This window comes from Ahaetulla prasina, chromosome 4 (genome assembly GCF_028640845.1).
Source record: "Ahaetulla prasina isolate Xishuangbanna chromosome 4, ASM2864084v1, whole genome shotgun sequence".
NCBI classification, from domain to species: Eukaryota; Metazoa; Chordata; class Lepidosauria; order Squamata; family Colubridae; genus Ahaetulla; species Ahaetulla prasina.
In genome coordinates, this window is record NC_080542.1 from 38,570,100 (window position 1) to 38,594,221 (window position 24,122).

The 24,122-nt window shown below is 41.0% G+C and overlaps 1 protein-coding gene across 7 annotated transcripts in view; it reads left to right on the forward strand.

Moving 5' to 3' along the window:
- Nucleotides 1-24,122, forward strand: part of OSBPL7 (oxysterol binding protein like 7) — a 49,540-nt gene that overhangs the window by 12,617 nt on the left and 12,801 nt on the right. For 4 of the 7 annotated variants that reach the window (XM_058181610.1, XM_058181609.1, XM_058181612.1 and 1 more), the window contains 15 exons: nt 1,330-1,533; nt 2,111-2,233; nt 4,213-4,266; nt 4,431-4,544; nt 5,707-5,832; nt 6,826-6,952; nt 7,409-7,512; nt 7,757-7,849; nt 8,194-8,326; nt 9,566-9,714; nt 10,308-10,415; nt 12,996-13,127; nt 15,619-15,712; nt 18,495-18,808; nt 19,654-19,791. In XM_058181610.1, the coding sequence (XP_058037593.1) occupies nt 1,435-1,533; nt 2,111-2,233; nt 4,213-4,266; nt 4,431-4,544; nt 5,707-5,832; nt 6,826-6,952; nt 7,409-7,512; nt 7,757-7,849; nt 8,194-8,326; nt 9,566-9,714; nt 10,308-10,415; nt 12,996-13,127; nt 15,619-15,712; nt 18,495-18,808; nt 19,654-19,791 (1,908 nt within the window). In that variant the 5' untranslated portion in view covers nt 1,330-1,434. The remainder of the gene's footprint in view (nt 1-1,329; nt 1,534-2,110; nt 2,234-4,212; nt 4,267-4,430; nt 4,545-5,706; nt 5,833-6,825; nt 6,953-7,408; nt 7,513-7,756; nt 7,850-8,193; nt 8,327-9,565; nt 9,715-10,307; nt 10,416-12,995; nt 13,128-15,618; nt 15,713-18,494; nt 18,809-19,653; nt 19,792-24,122) is intronic. The other 3 variants (XM_058181613.1, XM_058181614.1, XM_058181615.1) reach the window with 3 other exon arrangements.

Genomic DNA, 24,122 nt, shown 5'->3' on the forward strand with positions numbered 1-24,122 from the left:
TCAGGTGACAAACAGAGAACCTGTTTGCTAAGGGAGGATTTATGCATAAAGGGTGTAACTGAATAGCTGCTGCAACAGAACCAGAAAAGTGTTGACAATTGTACAGGTGAGACTGGTCAGAGGGCAAGGTGTAGAAATGGGGTTCAGTTTTGTTTAAGAGGAGCCACCTGAGCCTCTATCCGCAGGAGGATTAGGTGAATCAGTCATAGCAATACCAGGGTGGTTTCTTCCTTTTGTTAATTGTTCTCTCTTCACTAGGAGGAAAAAACACCTTATGCTTATATGCTAAATTTTGCAGCAGGAAGAGAAAAACAGAAGAATCTACATTTTGCAGTCACAACAAGCTCTGCAAGAGGAAAAACCAAGCTTAATGCATCTGGTGGTGCTGTTCACCATTTGTGCTATGGACAGGGGGACGGAGGAAAAGAATGAAAGTAGAAACATGGCTCAAGAGGGAGGAAATAGATCAATTTTTGTGTATGAGAGGGAGAGCAAGGCTCATTCAGTATCTACATATTGCTGTGCAGAGGCTGAAAGCAGGATTATCCGATCTCTAAGGATTTAGATCATGAAATCATTTCTAGGATATCAGAAATTACGAGGCTGAGATCTTTTAGAGGGGACTACAATGTAAGACAAAGCTAAGGCTAATTCAGCATGATAGGGGGTAAGGCTTAGTGGTATCTTTTTCAGACATAGGTTGTTGGCCAAAGAGGAGAGCTTGATTGGGCTAATACTCTGGATAAATCCTCACAAACATGGCTGTACAGCAAAACAAAGGTCACAATCTGGAAAACTTTTCCTTGATTCTGGATCTTTTTGTTAATGAATTGTTCCCTTCATAGCAGATCCTGGAAAGGAAGACAACTCTGTATCCTGTTGTGCGACACAGTTCAAATGGACATAAGATTGATTTCTTAGTAAGCCTCCATTAGGTTGTGCTTTGAAAGAGGAGGATGCTTGTCACGTTCAGATTTTGCACCCATGATTTGCAAAAGAGGATTAAAAAAAATCTATATTCCAATTTTTGTCTAGGATTTTAGAATCACATCTATATAAATCATTAAAGGGATATTTTAAAAAACTGAGTTATGGGCAAGGAATTATTTGTGAAAAAAGGCTATAATTTGTGGAATAAAGAAGCAAAGCAAAAAGAAAATAGGGATTAAGAAATACAGATACCATCTGATAAGGAAATAGTATTCTACCCCTCCACATAACTGAAATGCTTTGACCGCTACACCATATGGGTGATATAATTTCCTTGGGAGTTATTTTAATCAGGATGTCTGAGTACTAATTTGTCTTATTTTTTTTCTTTTCTCGCAGCCGCAGCCCTCTGAAGGTGGTGATCTGGAGATGAACACACAGTCCCAAAAAGTGCATTGCTGATGCTTCCTTGGTTCATGGCAAGAAAAGACAGTCTTCCCAGGGATGGGTAACCATGAAAAAGAACTGCCATCTCCTAAAAGGGCATTACCTCCTTCACGGTCGAATAGCACTGTATCTTCCAAACACAGCATTGCTTGGCAGGTGCGGATCCTTTTGACTGATGCCTACAAAATTGAACACGGATTGGGGGAGGAACTCCAGATCAAATGTGTGACCAGATACACCTGTTTACTTTGCTTGGGTTAATAGGTGTGTTGGGGTGGGAAGCTGTGCTGGGTATTTTATGGCTCCTTGGTTGTCCCTATCAGGCCCCTGGCATTGGCAACAGGGTCTTGGCAGGACCTTGGGATGCAACAGTAGGGATGCAGGGCAGCATCATTGGCCTTCCACAACAGTTCAATTTCTCATGTGGTTCCTTGAGAAAATTAATTACCCATCTTTGTTCTAAATGCTACTAAGTAGTAATTCCTAATATTGCCTGTGTTGTTTGTATTTTGTGAGACTATTGAAAATGGTAGTTTAATTCTGTTCAAGGGTCTGTCCACTCTAGACTGCAATACGGGCAAAGTACTTGGTCTTGAATTCTAGCTGGCAGTGATAAGGGGCTGCAGGATAGTGAGTGATACCTGGATAGTTATAACCCAAGCCATCAAAGATTTCATTTTGGATGAAAGCTCCCATGTTTCTGACCGCCATCACCCCCCTTTTTTTTACATAGAGTTCTGAGAGCTGGGAAGTGATAGATGATTTGCACATCCATGGTGGGGTCATCCAGCAGCCAGAAAGGCAGGAGGGTTACCTGCTAAAGAAGCGAAAATGGCCCTTGAAAGGCTGGCACAAGGTATGGTGTCAATAAAATGGCAGGATTCCTATTTCCTTTCTATGATTCAATGGTGGGCATGAACTGCAACTTTGCTCCTTGTTATCCTGAGTTGTCCCTACTTGTCTTGCTATTCCCAGTGATCTGAATTAAATAACCATAGCACTAAATTAACAACTCGAATTCCATGTACTCTAACTCTCCTGAACCAGGGAGGTAAGTGAAATATCTGCTGGCTGCTTTTGTGAATTCCAGGAGTTGCACTTCAGTCTATCAGGAGACCGATAAATGACAGATGGTTCTTTCAAGAGTTCTTAGAAGGATTGTTGCCATAATTTATGTGAATTATTTTGGGGCTACAATTTTAGGCATATTTAGCTGTGAATAATTCTTAATGGAAGTTAATGGGTCTCATTTCCAAATACTGGAAATTCCAAGTATTTCCCAGGTGTCATACCAAGGATTAAAGTCTGCTACAATTGATTCAGATCATTCTAATGAAATACAGGGTCATCATCACTTAAACACGCCAGGAGTTCTATCCTTATATGATTTAGCTGTAAATGACTACCACTTAGCAATGGCATGCCCAGCAAGACAGATAGCTGTTATTAAACAAGGGTTGCACAGATCATTAAGTGAGGACCTCATGTGATTATACCTTGTAACTTCTTGTCAGCTTCCCTATTGACTTTGCTTATCAAAATCCAGCAGGAATAATAAATACTAGCCAGTGGTAAATATAGGTAGTCCTCGACTTACGACTATAATTGAGCCCAATGATTGTTATTAAGTGAGATATTTGTAAAGTGAATTGTGACCCATTTTATTACCTTTTTTGCCTCATTTTTTAAGGAATTCATATCTGTGAAAATAAATTACGATAAATCTAGCCGTTTTATAAAGTTTAACGAGAACAATGAAAAAGAGTTCGAAGTTGAAGAATTTTTAAATTGGAATATTTAAAAGATGTTGAACAACAGATCAATTTTACAATTGTCTCAGAACAATCACCTAAAAAGTGAACATTGGTGTAAGCAGCAAGAATCTAGAGATGTTGTTAGCTAAACTCAAGTGTGAAATTAATTTTCAAGGAAAAGATATCTAAGCAGGACAAAAGCTTGTGTTTAATAGTCAAAGGATATTTATTTATTTACTTTATTTATATCCTATGATGGTGCAGTGGTGATAATGCAGTGCTGCAGGCTACTTCTGCCAACTGCCAGCAGTTCAGCAGTTCGATTCTCACTGGCTGAAAGTTGACTCAGCCTTCCATCCTTCCGAGGTTGGGGGCAATATGCTGACTCTGTAAGCCTCTTAGCGAGGGATGTAAAACACTTTGAAGTGGTGTATTAGTCTAAGTGCTATTGCTATTGGTATCTCACCTTGAATTAAAAGTAATAAATAATTCAAGGAGCCTACACAGTACTTTTGGGTCCTATTTTCCCCACAACAGTCTTGTGATTTGGATTTTGTTGAGAGAGAGTGACTGGCCCAAAGTTACCCAATTTTAACACCTAAGGAAGTACCTAGCATTCACAAATCTCCTGGCTTCTAGCCTGGTGTCTTAACTACTAGACCAAATTACTAGACCAAATACAGACTGCTGGACGAATGGAATATGCATTCTGAACAATGGCATAGCTGGTTCTTAGAATTTTGACTGGAAATATTGAACAATAAATAAATAGTAGAATATTAATTATTCTGTTTATGCTGTGGGTCATGCTTATGATCTCCATTTTTAGCAAACAATCTAAACCAATTTTTGCAATTGGTGGACTACAACTTCTAAGTTGGCATAGTCATTAATTGAGTTGGAAAAGACTAGTCTAGAAACCAGAGAGTATGAAAAAAGCAATTTTGAAACTGTATTGTCCAACTCTTTCGACTTTTTAAGGAATATCATATGATATAGCTTATTGATTTTATTCAATCAAGTCCGCTACTATTGACTTATTCCTTTCCCCCCCCCTTTTTTCTCTCTTTTTCTCTCTAAGCGTTATTTTGTTTTGGAAGATGGCATTCTGAAATATGCCACAACACGCCAAGATGTGAGTATAGATTGGTGGAATTGGGACTAACTGAGTGTCATGTACCAATATTTACAGGAATCCTGATGGGGACAAAGGGGGGCAATTAATTTACTGAGAAACATATTTAAGAAAAGGGCTTAAATAATTTCTCTGTGTAACTACATTTGTGATATTTTCTCTAGGTCTTGAAGGGAAAGTTACATGGCTCCATAGATGTTTGTTTGTCAGTCATGTCAGTTAATAAGAAGGCCCAGCGTGTGGACTTGGACACAGAAGAGAATATTTATCATCTTAAGGTACATGTGGAATGACCCAGGATGAAAGAAAAGAAAAGATCAGTGGAATTCTGCAATCATATGCCAATTTATCCCTAAGCTCTGGCTTACAAATACTAAGCTGTTCTTTCTCCATTGTTCAAAATCTGAGAACTAGTTTGAGAATGTATGTGATGGAGAAAGGCAAATTATACTTAAAAACCTATTTTTGCAAAGTTATTGTGTTGGCTGCACAAACATTTCTCCATGTGGTAAAGCAGGAAAGTGCTTTGCAGAACAGTAATACCCTAATATCTAAAATATGCCTGTAGACTTCAGCAGGCATAATAGTATCTGCACTGAGTATTTTGTTTGCAGCTGCTTATCATTCTCTGGATCTCTGGTAAAGGATAAAGAGTCCACTTGTTCTCTTTTGTGAAGATAGAATTCAAATCCCAACTGAGTATTTAAGGCCATTCATGGCAGGATTATTTATGCATATGCATGCAGGGCACAGCTGAGGATATGGCATCTTGAAGTCTGATCGTATTCATCCATTGCTAAAAGCAGGACTTAGCTTCTAAGTTACTTTTCAAATAACGTAGCAGGTTGATCCTGTATGAATTGTGTCTGCACATTTTTATTTATTATGATTAAGTATCTGAAGCTTCCCATGGTCTTTGTAGAGTTTCTGAAATGAGGCAGTTTTTAAATCTTCTAAGTCAAATAAATACTTAATGACAACTGTTATCTCTATCCTAACCATAGCAAGTTTTGTCAGTCATAAAAATCAGAAAAAAGCACAAATTCTTGCCATGGAATCATGTTAAGATGAGGCTCATAAATTCATGCCAACTCTCAAATAAAGGCCTGGAAATCAATTTTGTGCCTCAAATTTCAAACATCATCTTCTATCCCCATCTGATTCGAGGTACAATTTCCACTAGCAGAGTTGATCCTACCTTTAGATGAATGAAGAAGCTACTCGCAGTTACTAATTTGGGGTATCAGAAGAAGGAACAGATTGTTAGATTGTTGATGTCAGAGAGGGGAAATGAAACATTTGTGATATTTTTTACCATCTTATCAACATTAGTTTCAGCAGAAGATGCAGTTTGCTGCTGCAGCTCAGAAACAATGTTTGGGATAAATGTTTTTATTTTCTTAACATTTTGCTGTCTTGTCTTGACCTCACTTATTTTAGATAAAGTCCCAAGAGCTATTCAATAATTGGGTTGCAAAGTTGTGCTTGCACCGGCAAGCAGAGAAATCACATGTATCCCGAAGACAGTTCATGACAGGTGGTGGCAGAACCTCTCATCCCACACAAGTGAGTAAAGTAAAATAGAGCCTTCTTGCTTGATGGCAAGCATATCTTCTGAAATGGGATAATGGAGCATCTTAAGTATCCCTCACTATTTTTTGTAGATTGTATGCAAAGAGAGGGAAATTATATAGCATCTATCCAAAGAATTACTTTTTGCAACATGGGTCAAAATTGTGTAGATTATTCCAATAAATAATTCTCCTCTCCTTCCTCTCCTCCCCTCTTCTCCCTAGAATGTTTTTGAGCTCTTCATGGACTTAAAGGCCAGAAAAGAAAGAAGTAAATTGGGTGAAAGGTGTTGCTTCTATTTTGTTGAGAAAGCCAGCAAATAAAATTATATTTGAAGGAAAAAAAATTCTCTTGCTGCCTAGTAAATTGGGTGGTTTTTAGAAGAGGTAAAGTGAAACACCAGAAGTATGTATGTTTTGATCTAAGAGTCTGTATGGATTTTTCTGAACATCAGCAAGATTCAGCTTGGAAATGAGTATTTTTTTAATGTTTCTGCCAGCTGGGTGGCAAAATCTAGCCGAATTTAGTTGATAATGAAAACTAAGCAGGTTTGGATGTGGTATTTGAACATCCACCAGGAAATCCTAGAGCTGTTTACATCAAAGCAACAAGTTTTTAAAAATTCCAGCGAAGTCACAGTGAACCACTTCCAAACTACTGTTAAGAAAATGACATGGAAAATTCCACATAATCCTCAGAAGACAAGCTGAAGTTAAGAAGCATATTCCTACTATTGTATTTTATGGAAGTCATTATCAGTATTAGAGTACTATCCAAACTCTCCTTTGTACTCAGGCAAGTTTCTTATGTAGTTGGGAGTATTCTCTATGGTATCCATTTTGTGATAACATCTTTTACAGATTTGCCAGCGTACCCAAGAATTTCACAGGCTGAAGATCAATGCTAGATTCTGAAATGGAGTGAGTTACCCATCTCCTTTGCTTCTAGTTTCCATTCTTCCTATATTATCTTGCTTCATTCTTGCAGGCTTGCAGCTCACGGCGCCACATACTGATGTCAGAAAGTGCCCCTGCCTTATCTTCACTGGCCAGCCCCCAAGAAAAGGTGAATTCTTGGCTCAGTGATAGCAAAGGACTGGACAGGTGCTCAGCAGGTAAGAATAAAAATAAGCTAAGAAGGTCTTTCTTAGCTTATTTGAGCCTTGGCTATTTCCAAGCCAGCTTTCACCTTCAGAGATAAGGAGATTAGAATAGAATTTATCAGAGTAAGTAGATACCTGATGAAGGGATTGACCAGTTACGTACATTAATATAGTAACTTCTGTTATGAGTGGGCTTATGGGATAGGAGGGCAAGTTCTTCCCAATCAATTTTCTTTAGGCTTTGGTCACTGAATACTGTAAATTCTTGTGGGAATTTAGCCAGTGAAATACGTTTTCAATGTAGGACCTTCATTTATCCTTCTGTTTGCAAATTTCCCCCAGTGGGTGTTCTTTTCCAACGGCTGATTGTCTGGTGTTTTGATATTTTGAGAGAACAGGCAGTGCTGCCGTACTATATCCTAGTCTACTTTTTCTTTTTTCTTTTTTTCCCCCCCTATTTTTTTCCAGAACTCTCAGAATGTCAGGGAAAGCTTCAAGAGCTCAGCCGTATGCTACAAAGTTTGGAATCTCTCCACCGTATTCCCTCTGCCCCTCTAATCTCAAGCAGTCAGGTAAGGTACAAGGCGTGTTAGTAGCATTCCTTTTCTGCAAAGTTTTACATTAAAAAAAAACAAAAACCAAACAAGATATTTGGTCAAAGGCTACAAGGTTACTTTCACACTACACAGGGCAGTTATGAGTCACTGCTGTAGTAACAAAATCAGAGCATTCCTGAGATTAGATTATGATTAGCATTTTGATTTGGAATTGATCTTTGATGGTTGTACAGTTTGAGATTGCATCTTGATTTTACAGACCTCAACAGGAACAGAAAGACCCAGAAAGGCAAAGAGATCGACGCGGATCTGGTGCACTCAGAGCTTTGCAAAGGATGACACCATAGGCAGGGTGAGATGGTTTGGGGATGGGGTAGATAGCGCTTGGCACAAAGGTAGGAAATATAGAGTGTGAGGAGCAATCAATCAGCCATGGACAGATTTTTTGCACTGTAAAAGATCCCAATTTCAGATCTCCAGAGAGGGCTGGATGAAGGGCCCAAAAAGTTGCTACCAATCGGTGTGATCAATAGTGGACCATTGACCACATCCCAAGGTTAGGAAGGGCCACACTTCATTATGGAGATGAGGTACTTTTCTGGGATAGAGAAAGAATCATTGTAAGAAATTGGAGTGGAAAGAATTTTGATAGGGAAGGTTTTGTGGGTGCTTAAAACCAATTGGTTTTTCTTCTAGCAGGTGGGACGCCTGCATGGCTCCGTTCCCAATCTCTCAAGATATTTTGAGTCCTGTCAGAACCAGGCCATGTTTAGCATACCTCCAGAGTATAGCCAACTCCAAAGAAGTTTCTGGATCTTAGCTCAGAAAGGTGAGCTCAGTGCAGATATTAATAGTTGTATCAAAAGCTCAGGGATGGCTGTCTTATTTTTACTATGGTGTAGTGGGAGACACTGATTTTTATCTTGAACTGTGGAGATGAATGAAGCCATTGTTTTATGGCAGGGATGTCAAACTTGATTTCACTGAGGGCCGCATCATGATTGTGTTTGACCTGGGGGGGGGGGTGACGGGGATGTGTGTGACCAGTTCAACATCATTCATGTCGGGGATGCCTGTGGTAGCCCGAGCACTCTGCCAGGGAAAATGGGCTCCCACGTGGCCCTCCCAAGCTCTGTTTTCGCTGACAGAGGATTGTAGGAGGCCGTTGAAACAAAAAATGGAGCTTGGGAGTCCATTTTTCCTGGCAGAAGCACTGCGGGAGAGTTCTTTGTTATTTCCTGGGCAGCCCTGTGGACCAGATCTAAGCACCCTGTGGGCCAAATCCAGCCCCCGGGCCTTGAGTTTGACACCCTGTTTATGGGCTCTGAATATTTGCTTTCTTCTCTTCTTAAATTCTTCCCATCACCTGAGACATACGTTTTATCACAGTCAGTCACAGCCATTGAGATCTAGAGAGTCCCTATTCCTTTTATAACCTATATAAAATGTACAGATTTTATTGGTATATTATATAACATTGTTTTTGGAAAATAGAGGAAGCATACATAATAAGGAATCTTGCCTATCTGTTGCTCTCCAGATATATTGGATTACAACTTGCACCATTTTCCACCAATAAAGTTATTTAGAGTGCCTACATCAGAAAGGGAAAGCAATGTTGTGTCTTTAGAGATTTCTCCCCACCTTCTGAAAGTACGCTGTCTCTCTTGAAGAGACTGACTGACTGACTGACTGACTTACTTCCTCCTGAAAGTACACTGTCTCTCTTGCTTGCACACAAACATCAAATCAACTCTTATCTTGTGCGATTTCACTGGACCTCGATACATCAAGAGTAGATACTCTTACATTCCAGAGGTTTTGTACTATAGTTTCTACCATTCTTGCAATTGCTTATACTGGTTGGGATTAATGATGGCTGAAGCTCATACTGTCTGGAGACAACATCTCGTCTATTTGTGCACTTTGATAATTGCTGACTATAAAATTTGAGGTTCTTCAAGAAAGTTAAAATTCTGAGGATTCTGGAATTTTTTCCTGGTAACAGAATCCTCTTCACTAATGGAATATAATGCTGTTTGTAATTTTGTTGTTGTTGTTGTTGCAGTTCATGGTTCTCTCAGCAGTGTGCTGGCTGTGCTAACCTCTGAGCGTGACCGTCTCCAAGAATTGCAGCAGATGTTGGATCTGCAACGTGACACTCTGTCTTCTGCACAGGATGACCTTGGAGATGGCATCAACTCTACTACAGCTGGTGTAAGTGGTCATGATTCTTTGAAAGAATTGTTAAGTGTTGGTTTAAGGCTTAGCTGAGAAATTCCTACATCCCCCAGCCCAAATCAAGCACAGGTCATTTTACATAAACTGCAAGGATCTTCCCACCACCCCAGTACCATCTTATTTCCTGTATTTGAAACAAATATTTCTTGGAAAGATGATGATGCCATTCCAGCTTTATTTTGTAATACTCAGTGTGGCATACACAATGCTCCTACCTCCTGTTTTTCCCACAAGAAAACTGTGAGATGGGTTGGGCAGAGAGAAAGCACCTGGCTTTCATGCCTCCAGAGGAAATAGAACTCAATGCCTAAAACCACCCCCTGGTTTTAATCCACCCCCTTAACTAGGGATAGGTGAGGATAATTACCACCAAACTGATAAAAAGCTCTACATCATGGCAAGTGTATTTAGTCCCTTGCATGTGATTGTCTGCTTTAAGTTAGAGCTTTGTTTCTTCACAGTTCAGGAAATGATCAGTGCCCAGTTTTAATTTACAATCTTTAACACTCACTTCCTCATTTCCCCTGTGCCAAAATAACACACACAAAATTTTTTTTTACTTCTTCCAGGCTTCTCTTCAGACTCTTGACAATCCTGAATGTATACGCCGCTTTCATTCTCTCTCCGTCTCCTCAGATACCACTCTGGATTCTTTTGCCTCATTCAGTGCTGATGAGGTAAATCTTTCCCTAAGTGAAAAGTAACTTGAATTGCTCTATGGCTAGAAATCACAGGACAGTTAATGTATCTCTAGCATAATCACTGTGTATTAACACACAAATGCTTCCTTAGGCTGCATGAGAAAAGTATGGTGAACAGCTAAGAGAATTATCACAAGGGAAAACAGCTTCTCTTCTGTTTTGTGGCATCTGACAATTATTGTAGCTGCCCAGAGTCACAGCAGTGAGATAAGTGGTTATATAATTTTAATTAAATTAAAAAATAAAAATAAATAGATATTCCCCGTTGCTGCTGGAATTGGGTATTTTCTTGTCTTAAAAGTAGTGAAGGGAACCATGAAATATTCTGCCTTAATTTTATCAAATGCAATCATATGGAAAGAGTTTTGTTTTGTTAATGTTGTGATCAGGCTCTGTAAGTATTGATCCAAATTGGGAGTCAAGTTCCCGACTTTTCAATATGAAAAGGCTGAATAAATTCTTTGTTTTATTTATCAGTCTTTTGTGTTACTCCAGTCTTAAAACTGACTCTGAATGATATACATACCCAATCTGGTAATCAGATTAAAAACACTATATGTAAGAAATGTATATAATATTAGGGAAGCAGGAGCAGATGGGATTTTTTTTGGTTAACAGTTCTTGAAATATCAGCTTGTCTTATGGCGTGGCCTAAATTATGTGACAAATCTTTCAGAAGGTGAGAAGTTTGATAAAAAGAAGCTGGTGAAAATAATTAGAAGAGAAGAAAAGAGCACATCTTTTTTCAAAGAGACTGCTGAACAGGAAAAGGCATATGTGAAGTCTTTATAAATAAAAATTCAGCAGCATAAAAAAAATGGTGCTTTGCAGGAAGATGTTTCTTTGAAACAGTTTTTAACACCTTATTTTCAATTTTGAGAAATGCTGCAACACTTTCATTATAGTTGCCTCTTTGGGCATCATCATAATCTGACAGCAATTCTTTCCTCCCTCCCCCAAGTTCGGCCCTTTGAGCCTTGGCCACTTTGCAGAGATGCTGCCTTCCCTGGAATGCCAAGGAAAAAAAGAAAAGGGTTTAGGTCAGGGGTGAAATCCAGCAGGTTCTGACAGGTTCTGGAGAACCGTTAGCATAAATTATGAGCAGTTCGGCGAAGCAGTAATGGAAATTTTGAGTAGTTTGGAGAATTGGCAAATGCCACCTCTGGCTGGTCCCAGAGTGGGCTGGGAATGAAGATTTTGCAATATCCTTCCCCCAGGAGTGGGGAGGGAATGGGGATTTTGCAGTATCCTTCCCCTGGAATGGGGTGGGAATTGAGATTTTGCAGTATCCTTCCCCTGCCACACCCACCAAGCCACGCCCACAGAACCGGTAGTAAAAAAAATTGGATTTCGCCACTGGTTTGGGGTTTCATTCAGTTCCACTGCCTCCCTTCCTCCTCTTCTTTCCCGATGGGACAGTTTCTAACGATTGAATTCCACCAAATCAAATGGCTTCTAATTGTTTTTGCAGCTTTACTTTGTTTTCCTAGAAATGGAGGAGAAAATTTATCAATTTTAAAAATAAATGAAAAACAAAATGTATACCAAAACATGGTGCTTTAGTTCCAATCCAGACTGGTAACCTGTGGGCCGGATGTGTCATACTCAGGCCAAGCCCACCCCGGCTTTACAAAGGCAAAATCCATTGTAATACATCACGTGATGTGATCGAGTTTGACACCCATGTCCTATAGCAAAGCGGCTCCCATGTAATACCACTCCTGCGCAGGCTGCACTGGCTGCCTGTGGTCTTTCGGGTGCACTTTAAGGTTTTGGTTATTACCTTTAAAGCTCTCCATGGCTTAGGGCCAGGGTACTTACGGGACCGCCTGCTGTTACCACATGCCTCCCACCGACCCGTACGCTCACACAGAGAGGGACTTCTCAGGGTGCCGTCCGCCAAGCAATGTTGGCTGGCGGCCACCAGGGGAAGGTCCTTCTCTGTGGGGGCCCCTACCCTCTGGAACGAACTTCCCCCTAGCTTGCGACAACTACCTGACCTTCGGACTTTTCGCTGCGAGCTGAAGACGTATTTGTTTACTCGCGCGGGACTGGCTTAGGAATTTTATATTTTGATATTTTAAGGGTTTGAATTTTAATTTTTGATATAAATTTTAAGGGTTTTAACTGTAAATTGTTTTAGAATTGGCCAATTATATAATAAGTTTTTTTAAATTTCTTTTTACCTGTATATTATTATTATTTTATTGTGGCTGAGTCCTTCGGGAGAAGGGCGGTATAAAAATCTAATAAAACTAAACTAAAACTAAAAGAAGGGTGAATTAGATAACTCAACATCAGCAACTTTAAGATATGTGGATTTCAACTGCCACAATTCTCTAGCCAGCCAGGCTGGTTGGAGAATTGTGGAAGTTGGTGTCAACTTATTGAAGTCCACACATTTAAAATTGCTGAGGTTGACAAGTACTAATTTAGATTGTATCTCAGTTTACACTTGCCACCTATTTGAAGGTAACATTTGGACCGAACTCTTTCTTATTAATATTGAAATTTTAATAATAAAAAAATGAAGAATTTCTGTATTCCCTCTTTCAGCCAGATGCTCTGTTGGTTAAAGGACAGAAGCAACAGCTCTCAAATTGCAGCATTGTCTCTCTTTCGGATTCACATACTGAGTTCTTTGATGCCTGTGAGGTATTTCTGTCAGCCAGCTCATCTGAGAACGAGGTTAGTGACAATAGCCGTGAAAAGTTTGCATTTCAGGAAATCTTTTTTTGGGGAGACATCTTGCTAAGAATTTGCATGCTTCTCTCACTTGTTGGGAGGGACACATCTCTTTTGAGCTGCTCTGAACAGACCTATGGAAATTCATCATATAAATCAATTTAATGAGGTTATTCATAGTGAACAGATGAAGCCCAATCTTTATGGGAAGTCTCAACAACAGGTGGAAATCTGGCTGGTAGAAGGAACCCTGCAGCTGGACAGGAATAGCTATGTTTTTAGAGGCCATTCAGAGGCCATGTAAGGGAGCTATCAACTCAAGGGAGTTGTCATCTTAAGCACACTTCTATTTCTGAAAGTTGAAAATTGAGGTGCAATTATTTGCACAATTCTTGCTTTAATTTGTTATAATATACCCAGCTGCAAGAGCTTACGGTCAGCTCAGGGCAATAGCATGGACTATTTCAGTGAATCATTTGCCCCATCTGCTGGCAGCTAAGAAACACCTATTAGATATACCTAAATGTGCAATTACATTTAACAATTGAACACATACAGTTTATTGTACATGCAGTGCATCTCAGCTATAGTTTGCCTGGTTGTTTTATTATTCATTGGAAATGATCAATTGGTCAAATCTGTTTTATTCTAAGGCTAAAGGGATGATTTCATGTTTCTTATAACGTATCATTGTATTCTGTTTTTTAGATTAATGTGATCATCACTTCTCTCTTATTTTTTTTCCATTTCTCTTTCTTCCTTCTGTCAATTAGTCAAGAGCTAAGCCACTCCTCCCTTCCCCTAGCAGCTGACCTTCCCACTCCATTCTCCAATCAGTTAGCGCCACGTACCCCAAACCCTACCTGTTATTTTCAGCGCCTGCCTCTCCCGGTTCCCTTTTTTTAATTGGAAAATGTCAGCTTAGCAGAATCCAGACCTTTTTGCTTTTTTAGCTTAGATCTTTCCTGCCATTACCATCCTTTCCCACTTGGAAATAAATCTAGATTCTTGGGATAAAGTTAAGACCTATTCCTATGTCTCTGGGACATGCTCTGGGACAACTTGACTGTATTGTCCCGTCTCTCAGGCAGCTCCATGTCTAACCTTTACTGAAGTGTTTCTCAACCTTGGCTGTTTTATGATGTGTGGAGCAACTCTCAGGATTCTTCAGCTAACCATGCTGGATGGAGGGAATTCTAGGAATTGGTCCACACATCTTAAAATGGCGAAGGTTGCTTTAATGTCCTTGTAATATGGCGCTGGGGATTCTGAGTATTCTTTTTGTTGTTATTGTTGTTGTTATTGCTGTCTTCCTTCCCTTCAATCTCCAAGTCCTCAAAACAGCCAGCATTTCACATAAAAGAATATAAGAAGCATAAGGTTATGTAACTTGTAAATGTTTTAGTATACATTTATCGCTCTAAATTTGATACCAATTTTCATAATTTAAATGGAAATACTGTACATGTCCATTTTGGATTGAGCAGAGAAAGAACTGAGTCTATCATCCATTTATCATTTAAATTTTATATTTTGGTGTTTTAAGGCCTGTATTTTCCCTTACAGTTCCTTATCTTTAAACAGTGACTTGCTCTTCACAGTTCTTCGGGTATAAGCTGCCCATTTGTTATTTATTTGTTTGTATGATTTTTCCTGAAGTCATCCATCTCTCACAAGTTAGTCTAGATGATTTTCAAGGTGATTCAAGATGATTGTCAATAAATATTGACAAAATATCTTCAGTTCTGAGAATAAATAATAACTTATGAGGTATTTCTCTTAGTATTTCTTCATCCATTATTCTTTCCTGTTTTAGCTTTGTTTTTATAATTTTTAATTCTTTTTAATAATTATTATACAATTGTGTTAACTAATAGTTGTCTTATTTATTTACTGTTTTACTGTATTGTTGTAGGCTTCCCAGAGTCACTTTTTGCGGGATGGGGATCCAAATAAACTTGATTAATAAATAAATAAAGTCCAGTCATAGAAAAAACCAATAGCAGTGCTCATCAAACTACCTGACCCAAATGCCTGGGGAAAATTAGATATATGTTTTATTTAAATTTGTATCAAACAGAAGCAATCTTACTTAGCACTGACTTCAGCTTTTACATTGAGCATTTTATGGTTATGAATTAAAGGAAATAGTTCTCCTACTCTTTCACTTTTTTATATAGAGAAAAGAAAATATCCTGCTTTCTATATATCATTCTTTAGAGCTTAAAACTTGTGTTTATAAGATTCCTACTATGATTGGAGGCTATAGGCAGGATAGTATCTGCCTCACCTAGGCAATATTTTCCTCATCATAAACTAGTAAAAATGGATCCATAGGCGATCCATCCTTCAGTATCCTCTCACTTTGTGGTCCTGCCTCAGTTTCCCAACATAGCAGCCTTGTTCCTTCCTTCCTTTCTTCTTGTCCATTTTTGCTCTTCCCTGGTAGCTCCCTACTTGCTGTGGTCTGTGTAACCTCCTGTTGCTCCTCCAGGCCACGGATGATGAATCCTGTGTCAGTGAAGTCACCAACAGTATCTCAGAGGAGATGGTGGATATGCCAGGAAGTTCTGACCGTTATCACAAAGGTACTTGATCCAAGAATGGGCAGGTGTGTGCCTATAGGGGGAGAAACCTCTGTAGGGAGCTGGGGTTGAAAGATAGGACAAGGGGAATTATAATGCTTTCCAATAATATAATGGGATTTCAGCTTTCAGAAATAACAGCCCATTAGCCATGCTGGCTGGAATTTTTTTGAGTCGTCATTCCAACATGTCAGATGAGTGTCAGATTATGGAAGGTTAAGTGAAGATGATCTTTCTGTAACCTGATTCCCTCATGAAGTGTTGAAATTGGGATTCCAAAAATAAGATCAGGTTGGTTAAAAATAAATATTGGAAGGTGAATTAGAAATGTAGATTGGAAAGAATCTTCATATATCTTCTATTTGGTCTTCCTTCCATAACAAGTGATGTATAGAATTTACTATTGTTAGATATAATGATGAAGCTTATGTTATATGAGTTTGACTTGACTGAGCAGATTCTTAGATGACAGAATTGATTTCTATCTATGGTAATTTGGGTGTCTGTGTGTGCACGTACATGTACATGCACCTTTGAATAAGTCTTGACTTCTGGCCATTGCCTGAATAAATCTGTATAGTTTTCTTAACAACATTTTCAGAAATAGTTGCCACTGTCTTCTTCCTAGTTCTAAGAGAGAGTGACTGTCCACCCAGGTGAGTTCATGCCTAGGCAGGAGTAGAATTCATAGTTTACTAGTTTTAGTCTATGCATTTTTCCACTATAACACAAGTTCATAGAATTATAGAGCTACAAGGGACCTTGGAGATCTTCTAGTCCAATCCTCCTGCCCAATACAGGGGACTTTGTTGCATCCTGGTCAAATGGCTGTATAATTTTTCTTGAAGACCTCCAACGATGGAGCACCCACAACTACAGGAGGCAAAGCTATTCCATTGATTAATTATTCTTACTATCAGGAAATTTCTCCTTCATTCCATATTGGATCTCTTTTTAAAAGCTTCTACTGATTGCTTCTTGTCCTGTCTTCAGGTGCTTTGGAGAATAAGTGGACCCTCTCCTTCCTGTGGCAGCCCCTCAAATACCTGAAGACTGCTACCATGTCACCTCTAATCTTTCTCTTTGTTAGTCTAGACATACCTAATTTCCTTAACTATACATCATATGGTTTAGGGCCCCTTATCATGTTTGTGGCTGTTCTCTGCATTTTTTCTCTACCATCTCAGCCTATTTTTTTGTATTGTGGAGCCCAGAAGAGGTTGTAAATATGGGCCTCATGAGTACAATATAGAATGATGCTATCACTTCTTGTGATCTTGATGCTAGCCCTCTGTTGATGCAACCTGGGACTGCATTGGCTTTTTTGGCAGCTGCAGCACACTGCTGGCTCATATTTAAGTAATGGTCCACTAGGATACTTAAGATCCTCTCACAGTTATCACTGTTAAGCCAGGGCTGCCTGTTTTGTCCTATATTTTTTATTTTTCCTACCTAACTATAGGATCTTACTTTTCTCACCACTGAATTGCATTTTGTTAGTTAGGACCCAATGTCCAGGTCTGTCAAGATCCTTCTGAATCTTGAGTCTGTCTTCCAAAGTGTTGAAAATTTCCCCCCAGTTTGATGTTGTCTGCAAATTTGATGAGTTCCCTTTTTATCGCCTCATCTAGATCATTTATGAAGATACTGAAGAGCACTGGGCCCAAAACAAACCTTGAGATACCCCATTGTTAATTAGTAATGGTACTTCCATAATGGCAGAATACCAGGTGCTCTGATAAACAATAGAGCAGATTTCTTCTTTGCTTCCTTTGCTTCCATGAAATATCCATCATATCACTGTTAGAAATAAGGTCAGGAGGATGATTCTTTGATTTAATTCAGGAGTTTTTTGACAGGAATATAAATTAGCAGAATATGCTTTTGTAGCCAAGATTTTTGACAATTGTTTCTGGGTCAAGAAAACAGAATTTTGGCCTCTAATCTTAAAGCCAGATTTACATTTTTAAATCTTTTAAAACTTTAGTGGTTGGGGTCATCTATCAGGTCATTTATTTGCTTTTAGGTTAGTGTAATGTGGGAAAACTACCATTAGGTTATTAAAAGTAGTTTATGCTTTATTATTGTATGATAATCAAGTTATTATCATTGTATCAGGAATATATAGTACATTAGCAGTAGTAAATGGAATAAATATTAAAGGCATATTTTAGGCCAACATCATATACTAATGGAATTTGGGGAACGTTCCTATCTGCCAAGGTAGGTAGACCAATTGAAAAAAAAAATGTTTGTCATGGTGGTCATGCCACATTTGAAATATCCATTTACCAGAAAGTGAATTGAGGATGCACTAGGATGCTCACTACCATACTAGAATAGTCTTTTTGAGATCAACAAGTATTGCTATAAATACGTGTTCTTCAAGACTCATGCTTTGCTTGCAAAATGAATATTACTTATTTCTTTTATTATTTATTTCTTTAGGCACAATAGCCTACTTCAATGCTAACAATACAACAATCCCTCCATCTTAAAAAAAATAATGTAATAAAAATAAAATGTAAAGGAAAATTAATTAATTCAGAGGTGCCAATCACATGATCAAAAGGTTCACCGGAATACTTGTAAAGTTGAGGCAATTTATACCACCGCAGGAGACTGGGGTCTAGTACTGAGAAATGCCTGTTTATTTAGATATTGTGTTTTTTTTTAAATTTAAAGAAATTCTTTCTTTGTTAGGTGGGCTATGGTATCTAATGGGTACCCAAGGTGATATCTGTGAATCCAGCATATACAATTGACTGTTTTCTACCCCCACTAGGCTCAGGCCCTATGCAATGTATTGGAAATTCTTCCGAGATGAGCTTAGGTATGCCAGTGCCTCTTCCTTTATACCTTCCTGGGCCGGGACCTGGAATAACCCGGAGGAACTGCCTACCAGCTTCCCACAATCATGCCAATGACATCAGCCTCTGGAACATTCTTCGTAACAACATTGGCAAAGATCTCTCCAAGGTCTCCATGCCAGTGCAGTTGAATGAGCCACTCAACATGCTGCAACGCCTTTGTGAAGAATTGGAGTACACTGCCCTGCTGGATGCAGCCAGCTGCAGTTTGGACCCCTGTGAAAGATTGGTAATATATTATATATCTATATCTATATATATCTTATTTCAGCAGTTGATAAAGACTGTCTTAAGAATATTCTGCTTGTTTGGAAAATCAACCTCTGTGATGTTCCTGCAGAAAATAAACTTCCTAGGGCCGTGATGGTGAACCTATGGCACGTGTTCCACAGATGGCATGCAGAGCCATATCTGTGCGCGCTGGCCAGCTGATTTTCCGGTCCACCGAAAATCGGGAAATGGGCCATTTCCGGCCTCCAGAGGGCCTCGGGGGAGGGAGGCCATTTTTGCCCTCCCCAGGCTCCTAGAAACCCTTTGGAGCCTGGTAGAGCAAAAAATGAGCCTTCTGGTCCCACAGGAAGTTGAGAAACGGGCCATTTCCAGCCCTTGGAGGGCCTCCGGGGGCGGGGGGGTGGGAAAGGCCGTTTTTGCCCTCCCCAGGCTCCAAGAAAGCATGGACATAAGCGCTAGAGCTGAGCTAGGGCAACACTCATCTGCCCACAGATATGGCTCCACATGCCACCTGTGGCACGTGTGCCATAGATTCGCCATCACGGCTCTGGAGCCTGGGAAGGGCAAGTAATGGGCCTACCGGGCCCACCATATCATCACATGCCAAAAGGGGCATGAGGGGGGTCACTTGTGCATGCGTGGGGGAACGGGGCACATTGAATTATGGATGTAGGCACACATACGCGCAATCCCCCCATGCTCCCCCCACTTTTGGCACGTGACGGCAAAAAGGTTAGCCATCACTGTCCTAAGGCCTTCCCTTACCTCCAAGTACATTCATAGATCTGGTCCCCCTCTCCCCTCTTGCAGATATACCTAATGTTTTCTGCTTTTTTCTAACAGCTCTGCATAGCTGCCTTTGCTGTATCTGCCTATGCCTCTACCTACTACCGTGCTGGCAGCAAGCCATTCAACCCTGTGTTGGGAGAAACATACGAGTGTGTCCGTCCTGACAAAGGGTTTCGTTTCCTAAGTGAACAGGTAATTGGGCGTAAGCAGCTGTCGCAGGCAGGATCTCAAGTTTTCCAATGGCTTTTAAACTGTGTGGAGAAGATGGATCAGGGTTTTCTTCCAACGATCTGTGGAAAAGGATTACAGCCAACAGATAGAAATTTACAGGAAAGCAAATTTGACTGAACATTACCAAAAGATTGGCAATATGGTGCTTGTGACTCCCATTATGAATATAAAATAATTCATTGAAATTAAAGATGGTTGTAATCTCATGTATGATTATCTGATAATTTTGCATTCTTCTCTGTGCTGAATTCTCAGGGTGAGATTTTGGCAGTCATGGATAATTTTGGAGGGGAAATATAGTATAGATTCCAGGCTTGGAAATTTCTCAGTGCATTAGAAGAAACTTTCTACTCTTTTGAAGTGGCAGATCTGCTATTTCATACCATCTTTGGTCAGAGATATGGTGCCAGATATTTAGATATTAGAATATCAGTATGGAGATTTTTTCCCCCTCATCCATCCCAGCTAAAAAGATAATTATTTCCTCTAAAGTAGAGTAGGATGAGGAATAGAATGACAATGGAGGAGGGGAAATTACAGCTTTTAAAATTAAAACTAATAGGGAGAGAAATATGGTTGAGTGTGGGTGAACTTGAAGGACATTTTATTTCCAATCTCTGAGTCAGAATAGCAGGGAACTTGGCATTATCTGGAGGAATGGCTTGGCAGCTGAATCACGGGAGAAAGAAAGGCCCCTTTTCCAAACAGGAACATTTGCCTAAGAGACACAAATTTGCAAGTTGTGGTATCTTACTGGCAGCAAAGTGGCTATGGAGAACATTGAGCATCTGTTGAGTTCTTCTCCTACCAGTGTCAGTTCAGAACCTGAACTGAGCCAGAACAAAAATTAACCAGCCATTAATAATTTCTACCCTGCTTGCTGCCTAAGATAACAGATGCTATTAAATTGAAAATGACCAATAATGAATCAGTGTCTGAACCCCAGAACAGTACCGGTGTATCCACAACTCCATCTTCAATCTCTTGGATTTCTGCCTTTTTCCAAATTCACATATCCTTCTTATCACTTGTTCATCATGAGGAATCCTTTGATGAGAGATAATAATTTGGATCATGCCATCTTTCCTAACAGTGATCCTGAATGGTTAATTTCAGTGATAATGCACTGCTACCTTTCTCTGAACACCTTTTTAAAATTTCTAATCATGTAGAAGGCATTTAACATATTGTAGGATGTTCCTCTCCTAGAAAAATGAAATATTTTAGGAAATATTAAAAAGGGTAGAATATTTCCAAAAAAGAGAGACAGAAACCTAGCTCCCTCCACCTTTGTCAATGGGCCATTAAGGCCTGAGCCAGTCCATTCTACATTACAAAGATAAAATTAGCCTCTATCCATCTAGCAACAGAAACTCACCACATGGCACCTGGGAAGATTACATCAGCCAGCTAGCTAAGGCTAGCTAAGACTCCCGCCCTTTGGGAGCCTGACAACCAATCAGGATACATTTCCTATACAGGAACAGGAAACACTTAAGTTGGGGTCCAACAGAGGGTATAAAACTCAGGCACTCTCAGCATCTCAGCCCTTTTTTCTTCACCCAACATCTTGAAGCATGTGATCGCTTTTTCTGATCAGGAACTCAAGTCATGTGGTCCTGTCCACCATTAAAAAACCCCATCTTTCCAAGCAGTCTCCATGTTTTAAGTGTCTTTTTCCTCACTTGGAACTGAACCCAAATGGACATTTCTTTCAAGAACATACCATGCTTAATATTTTATCTTTGGTGATTTAATTTAGAATAGAATAGAATAGAATTCTTTATTGGCCAAGTGTGATTGGACACACAAGGAATTTGTCTTGGTGCATACACTCGCGGTGTACATAAAAGAAAAGATACATTTGTCAAGACTATCATTTAATGATTTATTTATTTATTTATTTATTTATTTATCAAACTTATATACCGCACTATCTCCCGTAGGACTCAGGGCGGTTCATAGGCATATTAAAAACAATATAAAAACAATATAATAAATAAACATTAAAACCCAGTTAAAACTAAATATTATCATAGCCTGATCACTAAAAAAGTAAAAACCAATAAAACCAATAAACCATTAAAATTAACTAAAACATTTTGTTCTTAGGCTAGTCCCGCACGCTGAAATAATAGAGTCTTCAGTTCACGTCTGAAGGTCCGGAGGTCGGGGAGTTGTCGTAATCCCGGAGGAAGCTCATTCCACAGGGCTGGTGCCGCCACAGAGAAGGCCCTCCCCCTGGGGGTCGCCAACCTACATTGTTTGGTCGACGGCACCCTGAGGAGGCCCACTCTTGGGAGCGCACAGGTCGTTGGGAGGCAATCGGCGGCAGAAGGCGGTTTCGAAGGTATCCCGGTCCTAAGCCATGGAGCGCTTTAAAGATGGTAAACAAAACCTTGAATTGCACCCGGAAGACTACCGGTAGCCAGTGTAGGCCGCGCAGGATAGGTGTTATATGGGAGCAGCGCGGTGCTCCCTCTATCACCCGCGCGGCCGCATTCTGGACTAACTGGAGCCTCCGGGTGCTCTTCAAGGGGAGCCCCATGTAGAGAGCATTGCAATAGTCCAGGCGGGAAGTGACGAGGGCGTGAGTGACCGTGCGTAAGGCGTCCCGGTCAAGGAAGGGGCGCAACTGGCGGATCAGGTGGACCTGATAAAAAGCTCCCCTGGCGACGGCTGTCAAATGATCCTCTAAGGACAGCCGATCGTCCAGGAGAACGCCTAAGTTGCGCACTCCCTCCCTGGGGGTCAGTACTTCCTCCCCCACAGCCAGCGATGGTGTAAGCTGACTGTACCGGCACCCACAGCCACTCTGTCTTGGAAGGGTTGAGTTGGAGCCTGTTCCTCCCCATCCAGACCCGTACGGCCTCAAGACACCGGCCCATCACCTCAACGGCTTCATTGGGGTGGTTCGGGGTGGAAATGTACAGCTGAGTATCATCAGCGTACAGATGATAATCTACCCCGAAACCACGGATAACCTCACCCAGCAGCTTCATATAGATGTTGAACAGGAGAGGCGAGAGAACAGACCCCTGAGGCACCCCACAAGTGAGGCGCCTTGGGGTCGACCTCTGCCCCCCTGCCAATACCGTCTGCGAACGGTCAGAGAGATAGGAGGAGAACTACCGATACACAGGGCCTCCCACTCCCAATCCCCCCAACCGTCGCAGCAGGATACCATGGTCGATGGTATCAAAAGCCGCCGAGAGATCTAATAGAACCAGGACAGAGGAACAACCCCTGTCCCGGGCTCTCCAGAGGTCATCCACCAACGCGACCAAAGCCGTCTCGGTGCTGTAACCGGGTCTGAAGCCGGACTGGAACGGGTCCAGATAGACAATTTCCTCCAGGTGTTGAGGAAGCTGATTTGCCACCACACTCTCAACAACCTTCGCTAAGAAGCGAAGGTTGGAGACTGGACGATAGTTCGCTAAAACAGCCGGGTCCAGAGAGGGCTTCTTGAGGAGGGGCCTCACCACCGCCTCTTTCAAAGCGGCGGGGAAGACACCCTCCAACAAAGAAGCGTTGGTAACTTCCTGGAGCCAGCCTCGTGTAACCTCCCGAGTGGCCAGCACCATCCAGGAGGGACACGGGTCCAATAAACGTGGTGGAGTTCAACCTGCCCAACAACCTGTCCATGTCCTCAGGAGTCACAGGATCGAACTCAGCCCAGATAACATTCTCAAGACCTGTCTCCGCCATCCCACCTGAATCTATCCAATCAGTGTCCAAGCCGTCCCGAATCTGAGCGATTTTATCAGACAGATACTGAACAAAATCCTCAGCGCGACCCTGTAAGGGGTCCTCCCGAGCCCCCTGCGTAAGCAGGGAGTGGGTCACCCTAAACAGGGTGGCTGGGCGATTATCTGCCGATGTGATGAGTGCGGAGAAATAGTTATGTTTCGCCGCCCTGATCGCCACTAGGTAGGTCTGAATATATGACCTTACTAGTGTTCGGTCAGGTTCGGAGCGGCTGGACCTCCAGGCGCTCTCTAGGCTTCTTTTCCGGCGCTTCATCTCTCTCAGTCCTCGTTATACCAAGGAGCTGGTCGAGTTTGTCGCCGGGTCAGAAGCCGCAAAGGCACGACGCGGTCTAAGGTGCCAGCGGCAGCCTCGTCCCAGACGGCCGCCAGCTCCTCAGCCGAGCCGTGGGCTAACTCCCTCGGAAATGGCCCAAGCTCCGTCAGAAACCTCTCAGGGTCCATCAGGCGCCTGGGACGGAACCATTGAACCGGTTCCGTCTCCCTGCGGTGAGGTGTAGCGGTCCGAAAGTCTAGTTGAAGGAG